This window comes from Symsagittifera roscoffensis, chromosome 10 (genome assembly GCF_963678635.1).
Source record: "Symsagittifera roscoffensis chromosome 10, txSymRosc1.1, whole genome shotgun sequence".
NCBI lineage: Eukaryota > Metazoa > Xenacoelomorpha > Acoela > Convolutidae > Symsagittifera > Symsagittifera roscoffensis.
In genome coordinates this window covers 39,599,991-39,613,428 of record NC_087071.1, presented here as the reverse complement: position 1 = coordinate 39,613,428, position 13,438 = coordinate 39,599,991, and the positions used below count along the sequence as shown (strand labels likewise).

Genomic DNA, 13,438 nt, shown 5'->3' with positions numbered 1-13,438 from the left:
TTACTTTTCCGATCAAATTTTGAGAATAGAATTAACTCTGTGCCAATAATCTGCCTTTATGAAATTATGAGATTGAACGTAATGGATGGACTTTTTTGTATAAAGTTTATTGTCGCACGCATAATTTTTCAAGCTTCTTTGGCCATTGAAAGTAGAATGCCTTTCTTACTGCAATCTTTCATCCAAGCACTTCTATTGTTTCACAGCTTTAATAAAATCTCCCTTATCCCTTTGGCTTCATAGGAGAATCTTCTCAATTTGGCTAAATGAAATCGAGGATCGAATTTTAAGCTTGCTATACTTTTTATTCGCAAAATGACTGGTGGCTATTCACACTGGTGAAAAAATGTCAACCGGACAAAAAATTTTAATTTAGCCACTCTGCTCTATAGCATTGTATTAGATTTTACTAACCGCTGAATTGAAATTAAAAAAAAAAACTATAATAGCGTTTTAACTTTGCAGTTTGTCGCTCAAAAAAAAACATTTTAAACGTCTTCTTTCAATTTTCTACGTGCGCTTCTACTGATATAATTACATAATTTATATAAATTTTTTCGATCTAAATGGTAAATATATTTTTCAAATATTATACTCAGAGAAACTTTATAGAACCTTATCATCACGCGGAAAAGAAGACGTTGAAGTTTCAAAAGAGCATCAGAACGAAAATTTTCGCGTGTTTCTGAGAACTGAAACTTGAAGTTGCACCTTTTATGAGAAGTGACTAATAGCCGAATGAGCTTGACATATCTCGACAATTTAACACTATCAACTAAATTTTCTCAGTCTCTTTTTTTAATTTACAGGGCGGTATTAAAAATTCTCTAGAAACTTCCAGAATTAGTTATAGCACACAAAATAGTTAAGATTTAAAACACATATTTCAAATTCTAGGTTGTTACGATTTAAGCACATAAACACCCAATCAGTTGATTGACCGGATAGCAAATCGTGGTCTCCGTGAAAACCCAATTTCCTTTTGGTTTGAAGAGTCTTACAGAGTAGTTCGGTCTTTATTTTATACCACATTAACATTTAAATTCAGTAATTCAGTCAAAATCTTACCCAAATCTAACCCAAAAGTTAAGATTTATTCTTCTTTTGACCCTTTATTCAGTCCAAATTTAACCCAGATTCAAATCACAAGTTTTTCTAGTTAACTCTGAAATCTGGAAAGTTTTACCAATCAACAAAACTTCACTGAAGGTTTTATTTTTCCCAAACGAGCAGCAATATTCAAACAAGGTGATATAAACACACGAAAATGTTACCCGAATTTCCTCTATATCATGATCTTAATTTGGGCTTGTTTTGCTTAAAAACTCGCCAATTCTGAATTTGCCCGCGTCGTTTTAGAGTAGTTTCCACAGTGCGAGCTTACAACTTTTCAATATAACCGCTCACTATACTTAGTAAGTTCTGATTGCTTATCAAAATAAAGGCGAAAGAACATATTTTTAATGACAATTTGGTTGGTAAGGAAGCTGGTAAAATTCAGAGCAAATTGTTACTTCAGATTATTTGTTACCCACAAAACATTGTTTGCTTTTGCAAATCCTTTATATTCTAGATCAAGAAAACTATACCATTGCCACTTCCGATTTACACTGCTTCTGTAAGGTGAGTCTCGTGAAAACCTTTTTGTTCCCACCATATTACTAGGGTGGAGAAGGAATCATAGCTTAGTTTCAGTTATTTTTCAGAATTTTTGATAAAAGTTTTCGTAGTTGGTCAAGTATGTTATCATGTTAACGCACTGCGCACTATCCGTTTTAACTCGGCTTTTACAAAAAAAAACAATAAAAAATTGAAAAAAAATGTATTTAAAAAAAATTTTTTTGAGTAAAAAAAATTGATCGAACAATTTAGTTTTTCATCTGATTTTTTCGAACCTGGAAATTTCTCTTCAAACCTGACACAACAATAACTTGCAAACAATTTCAAGGTATTTTTAATCTCATAAGATTTTAGTTGTTAATTTGAAGCCGTTTTGTAGGTCATCGAAAAATTGATTTCAAGAGCTCAAAATCACTAAAAAGACCGTTTTTATCAGAAATCTGCACTGCGAACAAATGCTTGAAAAAAAAAACAGTTCAAAAGTTTTTTGGGCTTTTTTGAAGTTTTTGACTAAAAAGTTGCGTTAAAGGGCGCGCGATGCCCCAAAAAACATAAAATAATGGCACCAAAATTAATTCTAAAAACTTTAGGGGTTGCCAGCAAAACACAGATATTGTAGGATAAGTAATATCGAATGGCGACCTTTCGAGTGGTCAGGGAGTTGTTGAACGAGGCGTGATAACAACCCCAAAGCCCCCTTCCCTAAATCCGCTACTGCTTCGCACTAATTATTTGTTTTTTTTTTGTAGTTTTTGGCTTGATTCTTTGCTTCATGGACAGCAACGAGGAACCCGAACCAAAATTTCATAAACATTTTTTGATTAATATTAACTTTCTTTCATAGAAACTGTTCTCTAAATAATATATTATCGTGGCAAGCTTAGGCCTAGTAAGGAATTTGAAATCGATTACAATTGATTGTTGTCAAGAAAAAAAATCAACTAAAATCTATTTTAAATGATTATAATTCACATTTGTTTTACAAACTTTCATTGATTATATTTTGTAATTTGTTTTGCCGTCAGAATTCGAATCCAAACGAAAGATAATTTGTTTGCAGGCACGTTTTCCCAGCCCAAGTTGTCCCACTACGCCTCGCCCCCCCCCCCCCCCCCAGAAAGATTTAACACATCTACTGTTTACAGCCCCGTCCCGCTGTTTGCCCCCTCATCCCCATCTCATCCTCATCTCTACCATAAACTTCACATTCACTCCTCCCCTAAATCCCAACAAACAACCACCACCCCATACCGGTCAATATGGAGAGGGAAGAAAGTAACCGTGGGGAGGTGAAGAGATAAAGAGGGAGGAGGAGGGAACTAAGGGGTAAGTGGTGTAGATTGTGGGATGGTCATAGATTCTTAAACTTGGTAATTTATTATAAACACGCGATTGAAGTTAGGAAAAATGAAATTTAGTGAACGAAAGAAATTTACAAAAAAAAGTTTCAAATTATTATGAAGAAATTGAAGAATCTATCAAAAATTGACAATACTTAAAACAGTAACTTTTGTTGTTTTTTTATAAATTTTTCAAAAACATGAAAAAAACTATTATAATTGAACAAGAATAGCTTCAATTGCTTCAGATAATATTAACAAAGTAATCCATTTCTAATCAATTTGAGTAATTTTTTTTTCAAAATTAGAGAGACAAACTACAAAAGTCCAACACAATCGATTAGTATCCATATAACGATGGAGCAGTACCGTTGTTTTTTTCACAATTTTCGTACTTTCTACATATCTTCGATGAAATTCAATTCTTTTCAGTTACAATCTAACTTCTTTGTTTATTGGGTTAAAAAAAGCAACAAAAAGCCAATGATATTTGCTGTTCTTACGCAACAGCAACAGAAAAAAAATTACACATAAGTTTCCCTGAAACGATCTTCTGCTGGAAAGTTTTCTTTTCTTTAAAAAAAATTAATTTCAAGTTCCAGAAATTGAAATATTTTTCGTTTTTGTCGTTTTTTTTTCTAAAACAAAATCTACAGCTGCAGACTATCCTGCACTGACATGGTTTTGGATCCTTTTATCTGATTGTAAATTGATCCAAATCAGCTAACAATGCACACTCTAGGATCTGAAATGGATTTTGAACCGATTTAAATCGATCTGCCTTGAAAAATTCGGATCAATTCAAGTGTCAAAACAATCAATTCGTATATGCAAATAGTTAAAAAATGCAGAGAAATCTTAAAATATCATCAAAGTTTTAAAAGCTATTTAGTCTATATACACTTTAGAAACTGAAATGGATTTTAAATTGAATTAAATCGATCTGTCTTGAAAAATTTGGATCAATTTAAGTGCCTAAAATTCTATTTAAATGTGCAAGTAAGTTCAAAACATGCAAAGAAATCAAAAAGTGGTATCATCTTTTTAAAAACTATTTAGTCTTTTTTATGCTATTATACTCTATGGATGTAAGATGAAAAACGATGAGCAATGAATAAAAGCAACACAAACTCGGAGTTGATGAAACCCGAATAAAAAAGTCGACTTGAATTGGTTTAAATCCGTTTTAATCCCCCTGAAAACAATAACTATTTAAATCTGAAAAAAAAAACGGACGTAAAAATACTTAAATTCTATCTGAACCAATATTTTTAGCTGGGGTTTAATTTTATTTTAAATCAATTTAAAATTGATCCTCATCAATCTTAACCTTTTCTTCTTAATCTTTGTACATTTTTAAACTAAAATCGATCTTAATTAGGTCTACACCTTTTTTCCATAGTAAAACCGCTCGTTATCCATTTTTGTCACTCCGGGGTTGTTGTCATTTGCGCTTTTTCATTTCCTCCTCAAATTATTGAAATAAAATTTAGTTACTGAATCTACATATGAATGTATTCTTACAACATCAGAGGACATTCACAGTCAATGAACTGTCAAAATGATTTCCTTAGAAAAAGAAATTTAGCTCCAATTTGTTATATTTATTTTGCTTGAGATTGATCGTTCAATCAACTTCGTTTACCTCGAAAAAAAATTAATAGAATTCTTTCATCATGCTTCAAATCTTAGTTTCCTTTTATTTTGTTTTATTCCTTTCGACTGTGGAATTTTCCACTGGGCGTGAAATGTCTCAGCGGCTGACTGTGAGTCGGATGCTTGACAAGATGTTCCCAAATTACGACAAAACTCTCAGGTACAATGGTCGAGTTTGTAATTCCACGTTTATAGTTAAGGCCAAATTAGGCAATTTTTTGGGTCAAAGATCTGAACGAAGTTGATTAACGTAACATTGCTTATTTCAATGTTGTAAACCAACTTCAGCATAAAAATAAACAATGTCAGAAACACTAATTAACCTACAAATGCATCCGTTTTTATCCAATCAAGTGGCTTGTGACTAGTTTTGTCAACTATTTGTTATTAATTATTTAATCCATTCTATCTGTATAGAATTGATCATCGCTCGCAAAATGGGCGGACATGAATCGATTCAATATGTTTATGTTCAGGGGAGCATTTTGAGGATGGGATAGCGGACACCTTCACTTCTTCAGGGATTCGAGCCCCTTAAAAACCAAAGGGTCCCAACTTCATTTTAAGCCGAACAAGCGCACATTTTTTTCAAAAGGTGACTTGGGCGCAAATATATACAAATTTTCAATAGGCGCGCGCCCGTAAAACGCAATTTTTTGTTAACTTCAAGTCAAAATTTTTAATTAATTGCCTGCGGCACTCACATTTTTGTCAAGATAGGGTCTTTAAAGTCTCATGGAAGCGCTCGGAAAAGGCAATTTCGGTGGCCTAAAAAAGTTAGAATTTCGACTTTTTTTTGAGAAAATTCCTCTTCGAGAAAATCTTATATCTGTCCCTGCCCTCGTTAACCTGTTTAACTTTCTAAACCCGGGTCGAGATCCCGCTCAAAAACCGCTCAAGATTTGAGCGGTTTGGGCGGCTTTTTTTGAACCGCTCAAACCGCTCAAATATTGCTTCAAAAACCGCTCAAAAACCGCTCATTTCTTGCGGTGATTTTTGAACGGTTTTTCAAGCCAGGTTTGAGCGGTTTTTGAGCGTTTTTTTTTTATATAAACCGTTCAAAAACCGCTCAAACCGCTCATTTTGAAGCAAGATTTTGAGCGTAATTGTCTCAAAAAACCGCTCAAACCGCTCAAATCTTGCTTCAAATTAGGTGAAAAATCTCGACTCGGGTAGTTATAAAATCGTTTTTGTACAATTTTGTCACTGCGCGTCCGACAAAAATTACAACAAGAATAAATTTTCATTAAAAATGTTGCTTTCTAAAGTTTGGATGAGCTGTGGTTTTCAAACTTTTCAGTCATATTTAGTAACTTCAGTTCGAACTCTTAAGCCATTTTTAAGGAAACTGATGATACTTCTCCACAAATTGACATATACGGCTAAATCATGTTTTCTCTTGTCTCTGGGCGTCAAACAAATATGCTCATTTGATTGGCTCCGTTTAATTGTGTTTGGATAGCTCGACTTTTGTTGACTATGATGGAAATTATCGACTTGGTGCCCGTACCTAGTAAACGTTCTAATTTAGATCAGAAATAAACTTTTTCAGATCTAAATTTCAAATCTGAAATGGGATGTGAAATGTTGAAATATTGCTTGAATACTTTTAGAATGGGTTATTTCAGATCTGAAATTTTGTTTATTTTGGTTATTTCAGATCTGAAAAATCATTGATTTTGACACAATTTTTGCTATTTTAGATACTTTGGTATTTGATAGATTTTGCTAGCTACTAGCGGGTACGCCAAAAAAACTCCAATGGGAGGCTGCCATTATATGTTTCCCCATGCATGAGATAAATACTGAAAACGCACATGTAGCTCATGAAAATAAAAAAAAATGATAGGTCATCTAACAGTTTTTGAAAACTTTTTACCACAGTTGAACAAAAATTTTAGTTAAAAAAAACTGTTTGTGAAACTATTGGAATTTGTTCCTACCGCTACTTGATCTAAACATAATTGTGTTTTGCAAAAACATCAAAAGATAAAAACTCAGTTATTTGCTCGGAAAGCATAAATTTTAATGCAACAAAAGGTTACCAGATATAACCTCAGATTTGCATTTAGTTTTCCAAGTTTATTTCAGACCTGAAGTTTTCTTTTTCGGATCCAAATTTCAGATCTGAAATTTTCAAACTGTTGATCAGAAATGAAACAAAAATTTTCAGATCTGAGAATTATTTAATGTAAGAAATAAAGAATTTCAGATCTTGCGCAGAAAATCTCCTGGATACGGGTGGAGTTTTGTAAGACTTGAAACTATTGGAAGCTTATTTGAAGCGTGCCACTGCATCTTACCTTGGTTTTTATTATAAATGTAAAAATTGGACAATATCAAAAAAAACTCGCTTGTCAGCGAAAAAAATGCCATTTTTTGTGCTCCGACCGATGCATGAGAAGTTAATTAAAGTTGGGTGTTTTTAAAAATTTTTCTTTTGGTTTTGTTTTTCTTACAAAATCGAGTGCCAAATGGGAATTTCGGAAGTAATAAAAAAATTGATCTGTCTCATAATACAAATCTTTGCCAAAAAATAGTTTTTAAAATAATGGAACCCCTCAATTTTGGCAGCCCCTTTTTTCAATTCTTGCTAAATTTGAACTTTTCTGACGGGTAATACGAAATTCAAGTCTAGTAGGACTGCAAGTTTTGTTATTACTTTAAATCGTAAAAAGTTTACTGATGCTTTATGATATATAAATTTTGGGCATGCATGTTTGAATTCTAAAATAATTTTGATTAGATTAAGTAGCAATAAAAATGTTCCAATATTTTGAGATTTTTGAAATTTAATTATTTAAATTTTTCAAAAAACTTTCAGCAATGAGAGACTTCGAACAAAAAACATTGGAACTAAGGCATTCTTCATGGATATCTATATATCTCCGGTCTGGGAGACATTTTTTTGGTGTGAGCTCTTACTAAGTTAATGCCAGATGTTTCCATTCACTATAAAAAGCACCGAGCAAACCAAAAACAAAAAAATAGTCATAAGCATATTCTCCCGTGATGATCTCCGTAGACTAAAAATGCTAATCATACAGTTCTATTAACTGTAGAAAAACTGCCTAATCTTTGAAAATTGCTATTCACAGTTTTTTAAATATTAATGCTAAAATGGTGCAGTATAATGTCAAAAAAAAAGTTGTTCTTGCGTAAAATTCGGTATATCGGCATTAGAAGCAAGAAAGCCATAACGAGGATTTTCATAAAAGACAGCAAAACTAAAAGTTTTGATTAAATTTTGTTTTTTTATTGATGGCACCAAAACTTTTGAAACTTAAACGTGTTTTCAAATTTGAAATTTTGATGGCGAAACTAAAACTTCATGAAATTTTGATTTGCCCCAAAATTGTATTGTTATTTTTCAAGCGCAAAAAATTTTCATGCACAAAAAAGTTTTTTTTCCAAATTTCTCAGCTTGTCTAAGTAATTTTTTTGCATCACGTAATCCTGGATACACAAAACTTGGACTATTTTCCCCCAGATAAATTTGTTCAAAAATGTCCAAAAACCCTGTTTATTTGATGTAGTACTTTTTATATTCCTTGAGCAATTACTGATTAGAGAAAACTTCTAATTCGATAATTTGGCATCATGGAAATTGTGGATCTTTCATACTTTCACTATAAAGCTTGCGTAAGGCATCTAAATTCAGATCGTTTCCAATGTTTTGTACATGAGAGACCCTTGAAACTTGTGGACTCCAGTTTTGAGTAAAAACAGTCTTTGTCACTTAGGTTCGGCTGCGAACACAGCCCAAAAATGTCTTTTTTGGTTTTAGAGAAAAATTACAGTTTGCATATACGGTAATCGGTTACTGTGCGAGAATAAGGTTAGCCGGTTTGCTGTGCGGGTAGCAGAGAACGTTCCGACCATATTCTTTATAAAACTAAGATTTTGAAATTTTTTATTCCAATCTAGTGTAGTTTTTATGCTTAGTGTGATAAAAGGTTCTGATGTAAAATTATACTTTGGACATATTAGACAGCCATAGTAAAAAAGACGAATTGGACAACATTTTTTGATGAAAAATGTCTAGAAAACTTGCTCTCGCTCGAGAAAAATCACGACAAAAAAGCAAAAATTTAAAACTGGTTTTTCTCGACAATGGGAATTTTTTCGGAAAATTTTTTAATGTAATTCGAATTACGAATGAACGAGCTTCAATATGATATATCCACTCGGCCCATTTCAATGACTATTTGTGGTATCGAATTTTGCCTGGAAAACATTAAAAAACTAAAACACACCCGAGTACAAAGTTCCTCCTCTTTTCAAATGTACGGAACAAAAATAGCTAACCTAAATGCTTAATAAGAACATTTAGTAAACCCGGGCTAGGAGATGAAAAATCTTAACAATTGCGTGCAAATGTATTGCAGATCTTGAAAGGTAAACGCAAATCTTGCAAGATGAACGCTATTCTTGCAAGAATCTTGAAATCTTTGAATTCAGTTGCCATATTTTTGTCGCTCACTTAAAGTGTTGAACAAAATTTATTTGAGATGGGATTTTGGTCGTAACTTGTGGTATCCCAATTAATATCTATGCATCATTTAACTCTCTTGGCGCCAATTTGGTGTACGAGTTTCAAATTTCAATATTTTACGGGTAGATCGCAACCTAAAAATGCTCATAATTACATGTTCGCTGAACCAATTTTGATTTATATGCGATTTATTAGCCTATTTTAATTTTTTCTCAATTCTTGATTCTTTTTCAACTTTACCTGTTTTTCCAGGCCCCAATTTGGCGGACCTGCTGTGGAAGTGGGCGTGACCAGTAATGTCGACTCTCTTGGTCCAATTGACGAAGTGAATATGAACTTCAGAATAGACCTGTCCTTCAGACAGTACTGGAGAGACGAGAGACTCAAATTCACTGCTGTGGAAGGACAACCGGTTTATAACAGTTAGTATATTGCTATGATAATTCATCAAGTTATTATAAATCAATTACGTTTTATGAAAAAAAAATGATTTTGGTTCATCAGATAAAACTTTTCACTGACTATTTGTGCGGGCCACAACGCTAAAATAATTGGGGTAATTTTTTTTGAAAAGTAAACGTTGAATTATGTACTCATAAACCATAAAAGTTCTAGAAAGTTCTAGAGCCACTGAGATTACATCAACAGTAAGAATGTTCTAGAACCTCTGACTCTGTCACACGACTTCCTGAAGCGCATCTGGGTGCCGGATACCTACTTTCCAGACTCCCTATCCGCCTCCAAACAGGAAGTGATGGTACCCAACGTCCTCATCAGACTATCGCCGGATGGATCCATTCTCTACAGGTAGAACTAACTTGTATGTCTCACCTCAAAAACAAAAATGTTCAACCCCTGGGTCGAGGTGCTCGATTTATGTTTCGACCGACTGGACCATAAAATCGTATGTTTCGACCGTCTCGACCCAAGCTGTTTTTGTTTCGAACAAGTTCGACCGAGTTCGATTGAGGAGTTTTATCGACCGAAAAACATTTTGACCGGGAAAAAAACGTTTCGACTGAGTTTGGCCGTGAAGTTTCATCGACCTAGAAAAGTTTCGACCGAGAAAAAAACAAGACAAGCTTTTTATCTTGTTTTTCACAAAATACGCTTTTTTAGACATCCTATAAGACAGAAATTTTAGTTGAAATCTTACAAGATTCATATTTTTCTTCAGAACAATACAAGATATACAATATTCCATCAAAATCTTTCGTCACATTCATCTCAAATTCTATTTTCTCCTCAAAATCTAACAAGACAAGATTTCGACTGTGCTTGACCGACAAAACACATTTTGATCAGCAAATCTGCTGTTCTAGCTAACTGTACTTCATATATATTCAAATATACTGGATTACTTTGCTAATTGCAACTTTATATATACTGGTAGGTACATATATAACAGATGAATTTGCTAATTGCAACGTGCAATTTTTTTACAGTATAGCAAGCAAAAAAGAGCGACATTGAAATTAAATTCTCGGACCGAATCGACTTTTTGTTTCGACTTTGAGTTCGACTGTACTGTAAAGTTGTGTTCGACTTTCTATATCAATCTTGTGTTCGACTTGACGTTTCGACTTTATAACTGCTTAAAAATTTCGAGTTGGTAGGAATCTTTATGTTTCGACTCTATGTTCGACTATAGGGCCTTCTCGAATATGGATTTTCAGTCGAGCTCTGACATGGGTTTGATCCGGTTCTGTTGAAACATAAATCGCAAACCTCGACCCGGCCCCCACCAGCACCAAAATTCAGAAAAAATAACTCTTATTGGCCGAGCCCACAAAATAGATTTCAAATACGGATTGTTTTCATGTGGCAAGTTCTAAACAGAAAAAATCATAGTCGATCTCAATTGTTGATTTTATGATTTTGTGTGCTATGGCAAGTTTTGTGGTACAAGTTTCTGCATAATTTGGTAATTTTTTTAAATAAATTTGTGCTAAGTTTTCACAAGATTAGCATTTTAGACATCTTATAAGATAGAAATTTTAGTTAAATTCTGACAAGATAAACATTTTTGTGTCAGAATACCACAAGATTTACAATATTCTGTGAAAATCTTACATCATATTCATCTCAAATTCTATTTTTTCCTCAAAACCCAACCAGTTAAAATGATTCATCGGCTAGAAAATTGGAGAGGATCTTTGTATTCGGTTGTGGAAAATCAGGTACCACAAATAATCATCAAAATGGGTCGAGTGATACCCGCATCCAGTTTCAAGCGTTAATAATCGATTAAATTACAATTTTAAAATCAGTCTTACTAAAATTGAGAAACAATCAGTTTTAGTCAAATCATAATCGATTATAATCTCTCTTTTTAAGATCAAATTATTATAATCCATTATAACCTATTGTAATTGAATATTTATTTGTCCATTGTTCGATACAATTAAAATTGATTTTAGTTGATTTAATTTCATGATTGATTCGGAAGATTTATTTTTCATCTACCGCGGGAACTTTTCCATTATCATGAAAGAATCTCTGCGAAATTTTTGTTTCGAGGTATAACTTTGTGTTCAGATGAACCAAAGTGTCCATGAGATCATTCTTTCAGAAATTTTCTTAATGACACAAAAATAATAACCCAAAAGAATTAATTCGATTATAGTTTCGATTTGATAAAATTTTGGCAAAATAAGAGATTAAAATTGATTATTTTTGATTCTAATTGTTTTTTGTAAGAACTATAATCAATAATAATCGATTATAAGTGCTTATAATGTCTTGGAAACTATCACGATTATAATCAATTATAAATCCTTTAAACACGCAATTTTGGTAATTATAATCAATTGTATTTGTCAAAAAATCATCTTAATAATCCATTATAAAACATTATTTACGCCTAAATTGGATGCGTGTATACCAAAATGGGTCACAGGACAATAAAAAAATTTCCGCAATTTCAACTAGTATGGAGAAAAAGTGATATATCACCCCTCAAAAATAGTGTATACAGGAAGGCGTCTAGTTTGCTCTTTGAAAATTCTTAGGTTGGCAACTCTGCAAGTGGTGAGATATTTGAATCCCTCGTGGCTCCCTTGTTCAGTTTAATGTTTAGCCTAAGGCTCATCGTCAGTTTAGTTTAACGGCATTTTCAACTTTATTAGAATTGTCTTATATATTATTCCTGTTATGGTAAGCTTTGATCTCACCCACAGCTGAGCTTCATGAATAGAAATTGATCAAAAAAGAAACAATTATGGCTAAAAACTTGTCATTAAAATCCATTTTTGTTGCAAATTGGGACCAAAAAAAGTTGACACTGTCATTGACTTTTTCTGATACAATCAAATCCATTCAAATCCTTTATAACCAAAGGAAATCCAAAAGTTTAAGAGGGGATTAAAATGTCCATCTTTTTTTAAAATTTTTTGCGGAAATTGCAACAGTTTCTGCAAAATTGCGCTCCTACTCGGACTCTAAACGTATCAATTGATATTTTTAAACACTTATTTAAACACTTTCTCCCCCTCACACACACACACACACACACACACCAGTCACTCTGTTTGTTCAATCTTTTCTCTTCTGCATTTACACGTGCGTACCTGATGTGAAGTTATTTCCAAAAAACTCTTCCTCCCCACACATACATTGCACCTGCACAACCCCCCCCCCCACCCTAACCTCAAACCTTGACCAACCCACCCCTACCACAAAACACACATACACACACCTTTGCCTACCCTCCCAAGTTGAGGGTGCGTATTTGCGGGATAGAGCTAGAGTAAATGTGGGCGGGCTGGGGTTGTGGTATATGTGGGCTTCCAACCAAGTTCAAAATTTTCTTTAAGTTTTTTTGAAGGTAAACATGCGGAAGGGAATGGGCGATGCTGAGGTGGGATAAAATAAGGAGGACGGGCGTTCAAAAAAATGTTTTGAAAAGTTCGAAAAAATTGAAAAAGAGTATGGGCGAATTCAAGAAAAAAAAATCAATTGAAAAACGCGTTTAGTTCTCACAAAATCATGGCGAGACAACAAAGTAAATGATTAGGACTTTTGCTACAAAATAAAAAAATGCAACCTTTTTCTGATCGGAGTCTTATGGATTTGACCCCCTGCCGACCCAAAGGAACCTCCTTTGTGCTATTTTGAGATATCCATTTTCGGCAGCCTCTCCTTAAAAATTTTTTAAAGGCGCCTTTGGCACCAATATGTACAAAACTTGAGGGGACGCGGGCGCGAAAAAAACGCGTTTTTTGATCCAAGTGTCCAAAAAGAGCATAAAACGCAGTTTTGAAAAATTTGCCTGCGGCCCAGAAAAATTGATCGAAAAGTTGACAGTTTTTTTTTCGAAATTTTGAGT

General features: G+C 33.4%; 1 protein-coding gene across 1 annotated transcript; it reads left to right on the top strand.

Annotated features, from left to right (window-relative positions):
* Nucleotides 1-249: 249 nt before the first annotated feature.
* On the top strand, nucleotides 250-9,922 carry LOC134855060 (gamma-aminobutyric acid receptor subunit beta-3-like). The gene is made up of 5 exons (XM_063871439.1): nucleotides 250-396; nucleotides 898-1,623; nucleotides 4,363-4,776; nucleotides 9,364-9,533; nucleotides 9,774-9,922. The coding sequence occupies exons 3-5, from the start codon at nucleotides 4,637-4,639 to the stop codon at nucleotides 9,920-9,922; spliced, it is 459 nt and encodes a 152-aa protein (XP_063727509.1). The 5' UTR covers nucleotides 250-396; nucleotides 898-1,623; nucleotides 4,363-4,636.
* Nucleotides 9,923-13,438: the final 3,516 nt, after the last annotated feature.